General features: G+C 42.9%; 1 protein-coding gene across 3 annotated transcripts in view; it reads left to right on the forward strand.

Annotated features, from left to right (window-relative positions):
• The window catches only part of NARS2 (asparaginyl-tRNA synthetase 2, mitochondrial), a 49,015-nt gene that overhangs the window by 15,027 nt on the left and 20,046 nt on the right, over positions 1 to 13,942 (forward strand). For 2 of the 3 annotated variants that reach the window (XM_071432916.1, XM_071432918.1), the window contains exon 6: positions 751 to 851. The exons of the other annotated variant lie outside the window; for it this stretch is intronic. In XM_071432916.1, coding sequence (XP_071289017.1) covers positions 751 to 851 — 101 coding nt within the window. The remainder of the gene's footprint in view (positions 1 to 750; positions 852 to 13,942) is intronic. 3 annotated transcript variants of the gene reach the window in all.

Genomic DNA, 13,942 nt, shown 5'->3' on the forward strand with positions numbered 1-13,942 from the left:
CAGTACTCTGCTGCTGAGTTTTTTATATCTCCCTAGATGGAGACTTTACAGCCTCTCTGGACAACCTGTTCTAGTACTTGACACCCACAGTAAATATTAAAGGTTATTCTTGTTTTCAGATGAATTTTTGTGTGTCTTTTTTAAAATCTGTGCCTATTGTCTCTTGGGGACTTTTTTTTCTTTTGAGGTTTTTCATAATGGAATACTGAACTTGTTAAATTTTCTATTACTTGTAGATTTTTTGTGCTTAAAATATCTGATGACCTGAAAAAGGCATGCAAAAGCTGAAATGAAACACAGTTTATTTTTCACTGCCTATATAATATGTAAGCTGTGATGTCTCCAAATTAATATTTTTTCAGTTGAGTTATTTTTAAAGACTGAATAGCAAACAAATCTTAAGAGGATATTGCATTGCTTTTTTTTTTTATTACTGTTTGTCTTTTTCCAGTGGAAACAAATTCATTTCCCTGTGAAAAGAAAATAACACTGTGTTAAAAGCTTTTTCTGAAAGTCAGTGGGGCTGACACAGAAAACACTCCTCCATTTTCTTATCAGGCTTGAAATTGAATTTTGAAGGCAATGCTGTATGAAGCTTCAAACTACAAATGATAGAGATTCTTCTCTTCCTCCTCTCTGTTCATCTTGGTAGGAAAGTGAAAATTGATGCTTTGAAAAGAGGGAAAATAAGCCACGTGCTGTGCTTTTTATTTAAACACCAATGGTCTGACTTGTTCCTCATTGTTACAGACATCAAGAGAGGAAAAGGAGTCAGTGGAAAAGAGCCATTTCTTCAATGTGCCTGCCTTCCTGACAGTTTCTGGCCAGCTCCATTTGGAAGTAATGGCAGGGTGAGCAAAATGAGAAGTTTTCGTCTTTGTCTGTGGGATATTCCCAGCTGGTATTTTTGGTATCCATCAGGTATCTGCCATGGTTATCTGCCAGAAATGGACTGAGTGGCAGTGGCTGGATGATGGGTACTGAGAGGCCAGCCTAGAGAGAGAGCTGGAGCACCTCTTGTGTGGACACAGGCTGAGAGAGCTGGGATTGTTCAGCTTGGAGAAGAGAAGGCTCCAGGGAGACCTTAGAGCCCCTTCCAGTACTGGAGGGGCTACAAGAGAACTGAGGAGAGGCTTTGGACAAGGACATGGAGTTACAGGGCAAGGGGGAATGGCTTCAGATTGAAAGAGGAAAGGTTTGAATTAGATATCAGGAAACAATTCTTTACTTGAGGGTGGTGGGCACTGGCACACGTTTACCAGAGAAACTTGAACACATACAGGGATGCATGCCCCATCCCTGAATGTGTTCAGGGCCAGGTTGGGTGGGGCTCTGAGCAACCTGGGGTAGTGGAAGATGTCCCTGCCCATGGCCAGGGAGTTAGAACAACATTGTCTTTGGAGTCACTTCCAAAACCATTGAATGATTCTATACTCTGGAGGGCCTCACAGCATCTAGAGAGTTAATGCTGTGTGATGTATCTGTGCAGTGCTTTTGCATCCAGAAGAACTTCATTTATTTTTGAAGACTGAAGGGATTCAATACCATTTGAGCTGCAGGCCTCAAAAACTCAATGTACTTTAATAAAGTAAAAATAAAAGGAGCAGGTTCCCAGAACAGCTATGCTCCATTATGAATAAACACATCTAAATTTAGATGGCCCTAGATTTATTCAAAATGTCTGTAAGAACAACACACTCCTGTAAAATAGGAACATGAAGCTGTAATGTACTGTATGCTGAAGAGCATTGATTTTTTTATTTATCCATCCTTAGAGAGCAAGGTACATCTGAGTGATATCAATGGAAAAAGTATTTACCAGACAAGGAATCTGCTGAGTTTAGCTTTATCTTAGAGCAGGCTGTGTACTATTTAAGGGGTACAGCCTGATGTAATAGAGTGAGATTGTATTTCAGGTTGATCATTAGAATCCACGTTCCTTCTTTGGACTTACTTGAATTACATCTTTCAGTAAAGGTCACAATGCATGATAGTCAATTAAGTCTAACACATACAAACCCATGCCATCTCATTTTCCAGGGATCAAAATCTCTCCCCCTTCAATTAAACAAAACTTGCCCCAGCTAATATCTGAGATGACACAGCTAATATCTGCTGCCAAGTGACCTGTGCTTTGGCCACAGCAGGCAGGGCACCTCATGAGAAACACCCTGTCTATCAAGAATGTCTAGCTTGAGTGTTTCTGCATATTGCAGACATTGAGCTGGTCTGAGAAGAGACCATGTCACTCAGGGAGAACAAACCAGGCAGAAAAGAGATTTCTGAAAAAATTTATATGTTTTGATTTGTATGCAAAAATTGCCCTTTGAACAATTTCATTGCAGCTATTTATCAGCAGTCAATAAACTGTGCTACAGTGATTACATAGAAAAACTCCACTACTGATTCTCAGCATTGCATATTCAGGCATGAACAGCAAACACTATTAGAAATACAGGTCAGAACTCCCAGATGAAAAGGCCAATCTTTAAAGTTCACATTTTCCAAAGCTAGGATTTTATCCCTCCCATTTTCAGAAGGTTTCCACTCCACAAAAACTGATCACTTTAAAAGTGTTTTTAAAGTCACCATAAGTTCATTATGAGCCCTCCTTGGTACATGGCAAACAACTGCAGTGATACCTGCCTGAGATCTGGTCTCTGACAGGCTCTATCAGCAGTCCAGCTGGCCAGCAGTGGTTTGGCTGAAGTACCATGTCTGAGGAGAATCCACATTGCAACTGCTCAGAAAAATGTGCCTTCAGATAAGGGTTGTTGCCCTGATTTCATGCCAGCTACTCAATGTACTAATTTAGTTAATTTATTGGGAAAATTCAGTGTAGATGAAGACCAAACCCATTATAAAAGAGAACTTTCTCTTTGACAGACTTGAGACTTTCACTCTTAGTCTTAGAGTGGTAAAAAGTGAGTTTTCCACCTCCAAAATGGAAATATTCTGGTCTTCCCAATAAACAAATCAGGTAAAACAGTAAAGATTTATCTGTTTTGGATTTGATTCCATGAAATTTACGCTTTGTTTTAGCCAGACTAAATTCTTCACATCTATAAAATTATCTAGTCATCAAAAATTACTTTAGCTTAGATATAATGTTAAGTGTTGTAGTCTTAAGGCTCTCGAGAACACTTTGTTCCTGAGAATTTGTGGGAGGAGACTGAGATAAAATTGCTGAGGAGAACCTTCCCCATCCAGTCTTGACCATATTCTCTTGTGACTTTTAGGACTTGGGAGAGGGACAGATCCTGCTTAAGTCCATTAGAAAGTAGAGGTGGAGCAGGATAGGTGTGAGAGGCAGGTAGGAATTTGTCCTGGGAGAGGTGTACGTAGAAGGGGAGCAGAAGGTCAAGTAGGCAGTCATGTAATTTTGGGATTAGCTTTTAGCTTTACAGAGCTCATAAGCAACCTCCAAGCTGTGGCTGGAAAAGGCTGGAAAGGGAGGTATGGAGGAGACTTACAGATGAGTCTGGAATCACATCTTCTGTGTCCTTGCAGAGAGTTTATCTGCAGACCTGAATGCCCATGCTTGTGTGTTGTCCAGGGCTCTGTTTCATGGCAGGGTTGCTTGGGATGCTATTCCTGACCACAGGAGAGAGCAGTGCGCCATTTATAGTTGATGAGTTTTTTCTTTGAGGAAAAGTGGGAAGAGAGATGTTCCTGCGTTTATTGACCGTCTGCTGTGCTGTGTGTGCTTGTTACTGAAGGCAAGGTCAGAGGAGTTCATCTTGTCTCTCAGTGTGACACACACGGCCTACTTGGCACAACTTCTCGTTTCATTGTGCCTCAGCAATGACAGCATCTAGGTTGTCTGCTCAGCATGTCTGAATCATTGTCAGCTGCTGTAAATCCATGGGCTTTTTAAGGTCTCCAGAAAAGTCTTTATTCAGTAATAGAGCTCTCCCCTTCGGTCTCCTCAGTCTCCGATGAGTCAGTAGCCAGTGTGTGTGGTACAAGTGTAGGGCTGTCTGTGTCCTCATATCTGGTTTGAAATGTCATTGGTTTGCTGTGAAGTCCGTGTGGTATTCCTTGCCCCCAATCCTCTGGCGAGGACAAAAGCCCCCTTGGGGACCTGAACTGGGCTGGAGGGTCTGTGACAGCTGAAGATGATTCAGAACCATACTGGAGACAGCCAAAGCCATTTGTTGTAAAGAAGTACAGCTCACTGGCTGCAGTAATTATTTTTTTTATTCTCCTTTCCCACAGGCTGTACATGCTCCTCTCTTTTCAGCCCTTCTTGTTAATAGTTTAACATCAATGTTTTTCCCTTGTGCCACACTTCATCCCAGGCCCTGTCTGTTCTGCCTTTTGCATCATGAGCTTAAATAAAATTGCTTTTCTTAAAACTTCTGGGAGCTATCCCCTCCCTAACTGGTGGCATATGTTATCTCATCATTCCTTGCCCTCCTTAGCCCTGTTTCTTTTCTCTCTTATCAGGCCCTCACTAGGTTTCTCCTCTCATGTTCATCTCACATTGTGTTGAAGTTCCCTGCAAATGGCTAAAAGGCTGAGAGGCAACCATATAGCAGCCTGTTAGGATCTGCAAGGAGGTTCTCCAAAGACAGACCCACTTCTTGCAGTGATGAATGACAGGAGGACAAGAAGCAGTGGGGATAAGTTGAGAAAAGTGAAGTTCTCAGTGGACATAGGGGGGAAAATAATGGAGAAATCAGTCAAGCATTGAACAAGATTGATGAGAGAAACTGTGTGCTCTTCATCAGACACGCAGCTAGGTGGAGCCTTGAGCTGGTCTGGCCTTCTTGCTGACCCTGCTTTGAACAGAAGACTGAACCAATGACCTCCTGAGGTCCCTTCCAGCCCAAGTAATTTTCTTCTTCTAAGTTTTTTCCTTGCCTTTGTTCTCATTGTCCTCTCCACCTATTTCAGGCACAATACCATCTCGGTGAATTATCTCTCTAGCTGAGATAATTATCTCTCTAGTTGAATTTCAGTTCAACATCCCCAGCACTTATTTTTTCCTGCTAGCTTAAAATCTCAGCCTTTTATTCAGACTTCTGCCTGCTAACATCTACTTATCAAGCTTGGTTTAGATGCAGCATAATTAATCCCTCTCTCCTCAAGCACATCCCCTTGATTGCTAATCCGTCATCTATTCTGCTGCTCTTCTGCCTAATCCAGATGTTCTCTGCAATCCTACAACTGGTTTTACAGGTTGCAGGGAGGATCTAAAAAGCATTTCAGTCATCCAGACTATTTTGGCTGTGTCTGCCTGAGTTTGTAGAGAGCTGAACTCAGTGAATTTCCTGTTGTTTGCAGAAGGTACTAAAATCACACTGATCTCACTTTTAAAATGCCAGTACTTCAGTGTTTTTCAAAGCGTGGAGAATGAGAGAGAGCTGTCATTTTGATGTTCAAGAAAACACTGCAGAGCTCAAAAGAGATGTGTTTGAGGCTGCCTTCCATAAAAAAGGCTTCATTCTCAGCAGTCTGGCAACACACGCTCTTAAAATTTTATTCCAAAATGACTTGCTAATGATGACACGGATTACATTGTCTTTAAACAAATATTTGCTCTACACTGTACAATTTTAAATTCTTCTGAATACAGCTGCAGGAATGATGTCCAGTTGTATAACATTCCTGTTGCTAAGAAGTAACAAAAATAAGTGTAACTATTTATCTTGGATGTCTGAAAAAAATTTTTTGACATTTCTTGCACAACATTTGTTTGAGTCTGAGTCATAATGCAGACTCTTATAATTAGTGCACTAACTTCCATTAATTAGGCTGACACTTAATTGGATCTATAAAAAGCAACCGTGACATGTCTGGTTTTAATCAATTACTGCATACTTCAGTCTGGTTCATGACTGCTGCAGTGATTGTTAATGACTTTGTCTTACTGGGAGGCCAAATACATCAACTCTGTAGGTACAACAGTGAGTCTAGAGTTGCTTGGCTAGTTGGAGCTTTACAGCCACATGGATATACTGTTGGTCCTTTTTTCCTCTCCACATTTTGGGGAGGGTAAGCAGGTAATCTGCTAGCAAGCATGGTGAGTGTGTGCTGAGGTTAGCTGCAGTTCAGCTATGTTCTGGGATCCTCACATGCAGGGCTGAATGCAATCCCTGCAGTCTTGGACTATGTGTTCTTTGTCTTATATCCTTGCTGTAAAAATCAAGTGCAGGGAGCAAGAGAAGAGACAGTTTTATGCTCATCTGGTGAAACGTGTCCACAGCTGAAATTCTTGGTCCTCATTTTACAGGTAAGCTAAGTTGAACCAGTATGTGTCTTGAATCCAGTGCATAGTCTCTTTTCCTTCTCTGAATACCTGATCATCCCTGTTCCAGTCAGTGGTAGGTGCTGTAGGGTCTGTGGCAGGAGAACCCAGCATCCACGTGTGTGGGGGGCCCTGCAGCTCCACTGCACCCGTGTGCCTGGACAATGCTGTGAGAGCTGCAGGGGTTTAAGAAGCTGTGGCTTTGTGAGTGACAGTACTGGCTGTCACAGCTCTCTGCCCACATGTTCCTCTGCCGTAGTAGCCACGTTTGTGGTGACTCCTGGAAACTTATTTTACTTTGTGACTGAGGCAGGCAAGAAGCCTGTGGGCAGCTCAGCTCACCATCAGTGGCAAAATAACACCTTGGCAAACTTAATACCCTATGAGAGCATGAACCTGCCTTGTGTCCAGGCTGCAGCTCCTGCTTCTCAAGGAGACTCTATGCCTCAGGAGATGGCTCCAGGACGAGATGTGAAGTCAGGCAACTTCAACCCTATTTGCTCCCACAGCTTTCCTTGAAATAGATGCACAAATCCATTAGCACATGCCCTGAAGTTCTTCGATTTGCTGCCATTGTACTAAAGTAGAATAGAATATAGATACATGTTGTAGTCAGCTGTAACATGTTGCATTTTATATGGATTTTAGTAATTTTTTTTATACAGTTGCTTACTTTGTTTAGTTACTGTAGAATTTGAGGCTTTGGAGGTTTTAAATAGTTACACCCAAACTTTGGAATGTGGCCTGAACCATGACTCCCTTTGCTCAGTAATGCACCCACTGATGCTTTTTTGTGTTGTGATTGATACTTGCAGAACTCATATAACCAATGTTCATCTGAAAAAAATGAAAAAAAAAAAAATTAATTATCCTCTTCCTGGCTGTTATAATGCAATTTTTATAGAACATGGGTTTTTTCCACTTGGAAAAGAAAAAGATTTAACCCAGTTGTTCCCTCCCATCGTGTTGGTAATGTATTTTAATGCCTTAGAGTAGGAGTCAATGGGATGATTAAGTTTGAAAAACATTTTAGCTACCTGTTTTATTTAAATCTTTAGAACATTTTGTATCACTCCTTTGTAGAATATCTCTGTTAGCTAGAGAATGGGAAATGATTATTTGAATAAATCCTCAGCTACTCTGGTGGCTTTCATCAACCCAGCTTGAGTTTTCATTGCTAATCAGCCATTTTATTGACTTTAATTAGAAACAATAATATCAAAACTAGGACAGAGCAAGACTCCACTGACAATGAAGTACAACACTTGCATAGAAGGGTGGAGAACCCAGGCTGATGAGGTCTTTCAGCCTGGAGCAGATGACTTGTATGGCTCTGAGTAACTCTTAATGTCCTTTGTCTCAGTTTTCCCGTGTTCTCCTGCCATCTGTAGACTAACAATCCAGTGTCTAGCTCTGCTGAGAGGTTTAATAAACAAACTTCTGAGTGCTTTGCCAGATAATTAGGGTATATAACACTTTGTTGTTAATTACTCAAGTGTGCCTGGATCATATCCAAGCAGAGGGGGATGACCTGGGAAGGATCCTTGTCCCATCTTCTGTTTTGTGCCTCTGAAGCTGGAGCAGAGGCTGTGGCAAGGGGAGAGCAGGTCCTGGAGCGTGGCAGGAGGGTGCTGTGCACATGCAACCTCGCGGGCATCATGGATCCCTGCCCTTTGGAAGTTGCAGCGAGAGAAGCTGCTGCATTGCTTCACTCTGACTGGCTGCAGGGGGAAGTTGGCACTTCCCGGTCCCTGTCTGGGAACTTAGACAGCTTTCTTTTTCTTTAATTTATGTATTTATTTTTGGCTGCTTACAAAAGGAAGTATGGTCCCATCTCGTCGCAGCATGAGCCAAAACCTCAGCACTCTGCACACCAGCTCTGCTGCCCAGGCCTGAGCCTCACATACTGCTACAAAAGTCCTTGTCAAGATGCAGCTTTTCTCATCTGCATTTCCCCAGAGGGCAAGCAGAAATGGCCTGTGAGGAGTCTTTAAAAACTCATTTTTCTGGGTAAAATTCAGCCCCTTCTGCTGCCTTTTCAACAGAAATGTATATTTTCATTGGGTAGAATACAAACCACCAGACAACAGTAATGGGAGCATTATTTTTGCACTGAGGTTAAAACCCAGATATTGCTGTCCAACTCTGACAAGTATTTTTTAACACAGTCTACATAGCTCAAGGATTATTCTCAAAAATAAGCTCAAAAATATTCTGTCTCTTGTCCCCACTGCTGGGCATCTGTACCTCACTATCATCATTAGGAGCTCTGGGCTTCCAGCTTCTCCAAAAACTAGACCCAGGAAACATTGGGCTGATATTTTGTATGGTTGCTTGTGTATGTGGTTTTGTGCACAGGGCCAGAGCATCTTTCAAAATACAAATTTCAGCATCCCTGAACAATCCCATTCATGTTCAGGTCAAGCACTGCAGCTAACTGGTGCATCCTGGCAGCTGAGCACAGTCACCTGCTTATTTCAGTGGAGCAGGCAGGTCCTCCATGCTCAAAATGAATATGGTCATGCCAGGACAGAGTGGAATTAAATCAGATGGCTCACTTATTAACTTCTTCCTTTCCTAAGAGATAGGACAATGGGTAGATAAACTCCTGGGCTTCAGGGTCACCTTGCTGAGGGTTTCTCCCTCTCTGCTGACACTGTGTGTTCTTTTGTGTTTGGGTTAGAAGTTACTGTTTGTAGATTTTCTTGCAATCTAGATTTTAGTATGTGTATGGCAGGGAGGAGTTGGTGGATTATAGTGCAAGGGAGCACCCTGTGATGAAGGGTTACATGCTGTATTCATTTAGCATGGCCAAAGATGAGATTTGGCACAAGTCACTGTTCAGCTTAACTTGTCCCTGAAGATAGTGCCAGAGTAATCAATGCACGTGCTGTATTTTGGGGTGACAGCGACAGCACCATGAAAATGAATTCTTCCCCCTCTGCCAAGTTGGTAGTGTATTTTTATGGCTTACAGCAGAAATCACAGGGGTGATGAAGTTTTGAGAAACATCTTTGCTCCTTGTGTGTACTGGTGTGGTTTAGTGCTTAGCCCTGAGTCACAGGAACCAGCTTCTGCCTCCAGCTGTGTCACTACTGTGTGGTGTGACCTTGGCATTGGTTGTAAGCTGACTGTGCAGGGATTGCATCTTCTTGATTAATAGCCTTGTTCAGAGTTATATGCCCTTGGTTCGACAGCACAAATAAGTCTTTATTACCTTGGTAGCAGCATGGAGTCCTGGCTCAGAAAAGGAGCACAATCCTTTCCTGGCTTGGGAACCAACAGCACAATTAATTCTATTTGGATTGCGCCATAAAAGGTGCCAGTAAGGCAGAGACGCTGAGGCCTACAAACATTGCATGAGTTTAATTAAAAGAATGATTTGAAGCAGCTTTGGGTACGGATACTTATTACTTCTCTATTGGTTCCTCTCACTTCCTCTGTAATGAAGTGTCAATGAACTCGAACAAAATGAGCTTTCATTTAGCATGGCAGAGAGCTCCCAAAGGTGGCTGCTTCTGGAGACTGTTTTAGTAGTGTGTGAAATAAAGGTGAAAGGGGGGAAGTTTCTCCCTTCCTGGCTGTTCATAGGGTGGAAAACACAAGTGTGGCCCGTGCAGCAGTGAGCCACCCCCATCCATGCGGAGGATGGCTGTGTCCCAGCAACACTTCAGGTACTGCTTTGGTGTCCAGAGGGACTCCTGGGAGCCTGTAGCTAAAAGTGGCTGGGCCCTTCATTGGGCTGGGGTGAGAAAGCTCAGCGATTTGCAGGATGGGGCCCTGGCTTTTGATGCATTTCAGTGTGTTGGAAGGAGTACTGTGGGTATTCTCTTGGCCTCCACATTAAGCTCTCAAATTTTCCCAGAGAACTGGGCAGAGGGAAATACAGTCACAGAAAGGGAGCAATTAATTAAGCAGCTCTGTGCCTTCTTGTGGTGTCGACCCCAGCAGTGCCTGTGAACTGCATAAATGCACTCAGGCTTGCTGTCCAGAGCTCTGATCTGGGCAAAGCTGACTGCAAAAGGACTCGTTTCAAAGCCTCTCTTGTATTCTTTGGTAGCACGTACAAGGAGAGTGTTACAGACATTACTGCTCTGCCTGTAATGGCTAGGGAAAAAGGCTCAACAGATTAGTGGGCGCTTTTTTTTACCTCTCCTGTGTGTATGCTTTTGTTGGAGATGAGGAATTAGCATTACTGATTTTTTTTTTAAAGACTGTGAGTGCCCACAACCCAAACTGACCTAGGCACTTTTGGTGACTTAGACAGAATTTTCAAGTTATTTTTAAATGCTGGAAGTCTTGCAGAGGTCTGGGAATGTTAAATGATTGATTATTTGCATCATAGAGCCTAGGAGTCACAGCCCTGCACTGAGGCTCCATTGTGCTAGGTGCTGAATGCACAGAGAACAAAATGACTGGGTTTGCTCTCAGTACCATGAAATTGGAGCAGAGGCAACTCCCATCCCTCTTTTCTGATATATCTCTGCATGCTCAGTGTGATACAGCAGTAACAAATCACAGATATGTTTTTTATAGCAGATGAAGTACAAATTAAGACTTGATTTGTATAATGGGCATTTGCTTAACATCTTGAATGGCAGGGCACAGTAAACAGTATATAAATGCCTAGATGGAAAATAATTGTTCATGCACAGAGCTGATAACAGTGACTATGTGTACTTTCAGCTGTGTTTCTCTGTTATGTCCAGGCCTCTGGTCAGTGCTACAGTGCTGTTACCAGATGACTTGTATTTACTGCTCTCCTTTGATCGCTTTGCCAGCGTGACATCTGGCTAGTTTCCCTTTGCCAGGGTCCCAGGATCCTGGGGAAGTTCTCACAGTTACTCGTGTCTGTCTTTCCCCTTTACAGTTAGCCTGAGAAGTGAATGATTCCTCCCCTCCCTGCAGGTGGTGGTTTATTTGATGGGGAGGGGGGCTAGGGGGTGAGTGTTGTTTTTCCCTTTTCTCAAGGGTCAGAAAATTCAGCCCCACATGAGCAATGTTAGGTTCTACAGGCTATCACAAGGCCCTTATATTTATTGTCACTTTGAGTTAGTCCATAGAGTCACAGTGGTAATAGTTTGTTTTGTAAACATAGGTGGTTCTCTGTGTGCAAGTGCCTAGAGCTGAGGAAAGACAGAAATTGGTTCCTGTGGGACTTGTTCTGCACTTGCCCTCCCTAAAAGCTGTCTTGGGCACAGAGAGGCTTTATTCTTGTAGTACAAAATTGATCTCTGACTATGAAGTGTTTTACCATGGCTGACATCTTGGAGCAATAAGAGGGTGGGGTTTTTTTATTTCTGATTACTTTTAGGTATCTTGCAGGCAGCAAGCCCCTTGGAAGATGAGTAACTAGTCATCATGCTTGGGCTGCTGATCAGTAGGAAGTAAATGCAGTTCAAATTGCTCTTGGTAGCCTGTGTTGCTGGAGACTGTCCTGCCCCAGTAACCTACAGTAACTGAAGTGTCAGTGTCTGTGCATGGACAGCCACTGTCCATGAGAGAAATATCTCTCCCTGAAGCCAGGCTATTGCTCTGTGGGAAAGGATCTCATGCAAGCCAGCTAGCGTCACACTTCAGTTTTCAGTGTTACTTTGAAGCCTTCATGTCAGTGAGACATTAGAGACCTGCACATCATACTGAGCAGACCTGAATGAGTACTTACAGCAATTGTAAGCTTTTCACAATATTTTCATCTCGTGTCTGATCCTGGCTCAGTCACAAACTGAACTTGTGACTAAACTCATTTATTTAGGAAAAATTCTTTCTTTAACTGAAGGGCCTTAAATTGAAATATTTTAGCAAAACCCTGAAACATGGGGGCAGGTAGAGCAAGAACCTGCCTCTAACTCCTGTTTCCCACTGCAGGTCAACCTCCACAACCTGGCAAACAAAAACTTTTGACTGGTTCTGCCTTAAACATAAGATGATTTTGACTGCATGACTCACTATTTTGTATTTGTTGTTTGTATTGCTATAGCAGTTGAGGCTCTTAAACTTTGGATCCGAGACCTTGTTGTGCCAGGTGCTGTTAGGAGCATGGGAAAAAAAACAAACCAAGGCCATGTGAGGAAGAACATGAATTTCTGCATAACTCAAGACAACAGGTGGCTACAGATGGGGGATTACAAGGAACTGATGAAATAATAGTGAATGACCTGTGCAGTGAGTAATAGTCTTGGCACATCACTTATCGAAACATTGCTGAGGTTTTGTAGATGCTACAGCAAAGGGGAGTTTGAAGGAGAATGATGGAATAACAGAAGTTTACAGTAACATCTCAGCAAGTGAGAAAGGCAGCAGAGGGAATAGTGGCATGCTGAAAATGATGCTTGAAGGAAGATGTTTGCTGCAAAATCTAGTTAGTTGTTTGTGGATGCTGTGGTCATATATGAGAGAGTACAGATACAAGAGCAAAGTGCAGACAGAAAGTGTGTTTTTTGGAGGAAGGAAAACAGAGCCATGGGAAAAAGAAACCTACAGGCAGGCTATATATTCAGAGTTTTGCCCTGAAACTTTTGGTGTGTTTGCTATTAGCAACTCAAGGAAAAAGAAAGTGCTGTTTCTTTGGATCATAACCTTTAACCAACATGTGACATGAGGGAACAGATGAGTGAAACAGAATGTGTGTGTTCCTTTATTTGTAGCACAGATGTCTCCATAAGGGGCAAAGGAAAAATGCTGCTTTTTGTAGTGTTGTTTATTTAAACTTCAGTTTAACAAAATTAGCCTGTTCAGAAACTTCAGTGAACGTCCTTTTTAAGTTGAAAGCTTGCAGAGCAAGATGCAAGTCAAATGCCAGCCCCAGTAATTAGCATGCATCCTTTCATGAGTGTCAAACTGTGCTTAATCTCTACTGATCGGGTTCTTTTTCTCCTACATGCTGTCTGCAGCTAAAAATAACACCAAGTTAAAGATGTACCAAAGTTAGAAGCTGCCCAGTTCATGGTTTTTCTGAAGCAGCTTGCTCTCTTCCCTAATCATGGTTTTTCTTCCCATGAAGCATGAGAGGAAACATAGATGTCACAGCATGTATTTGGGAAGCTCTCACTGGCTTGAGGGTGTCCAGGAGCTTATGTGCTCGTAGATCACAGTGTAAAAGGTATTGCTTGAAGTGCAGCTTCCCACATAAAATCAAAAAGGTGTGTTGGTGTTTGATAGGAAGGTTTCTCATGAAGGAAGTGGAAACACAGCATGACATGACTGCAGAACAAGAGAGGATGTATTTAAATAGACTCCCCAGAAGGTGGTTAGAGAAATGGCTTCATAATAGGAAATGCATTGGCTGCTTCAGCATTAAATGCTCTCCCCATGTGTTCTCTGCAGTAGGGACCCCTCTCAGCTGAGCCATTTTTAGCTGTGTGAAAGAGCCCAGTTATTTATCTCCATGGCTCTCTGAGCAATGAACTTCTGTCGTACCACTAGAGGGGGACTGCACGCCGTACACCTCCCGTCCTGCTGGGCCTCACTGGAGTTGCTGGGCTGGTGGGCACTGAGGGGTGGCCACCAGCCCAGCAACTCCAGCTGCACGGCCCACTCTGCTCTGGTGAGCACTGGGGTTTCACAGCACCTGTGAAGGTCAGGCATTGCAGGCAAAGAAGTGTAAAGGCACATGGATGAGGATAGCATGATTGGTGTAGTATCTACATACTTCTCTAGTTATCCAGGTCTGCAGAATGTTGGGTTTTA

This window comes from Agelaius tricolor, unplaced genomic scaffold, assembly GCF_023055355.1.
Source record: "Agelaius tricolor isolate 1412-34295 unplaced genomic scaffold, bAgeTri1.0.p SCAF_9, whole genome shotgun sequence".
Taxonomy (NCBI): domain Eukaryota; kingdom Metazoa; phylum Chordata; class Aves; order Passeriformes; family Icteridae; genus Agelaius; species Agelaius tricolor.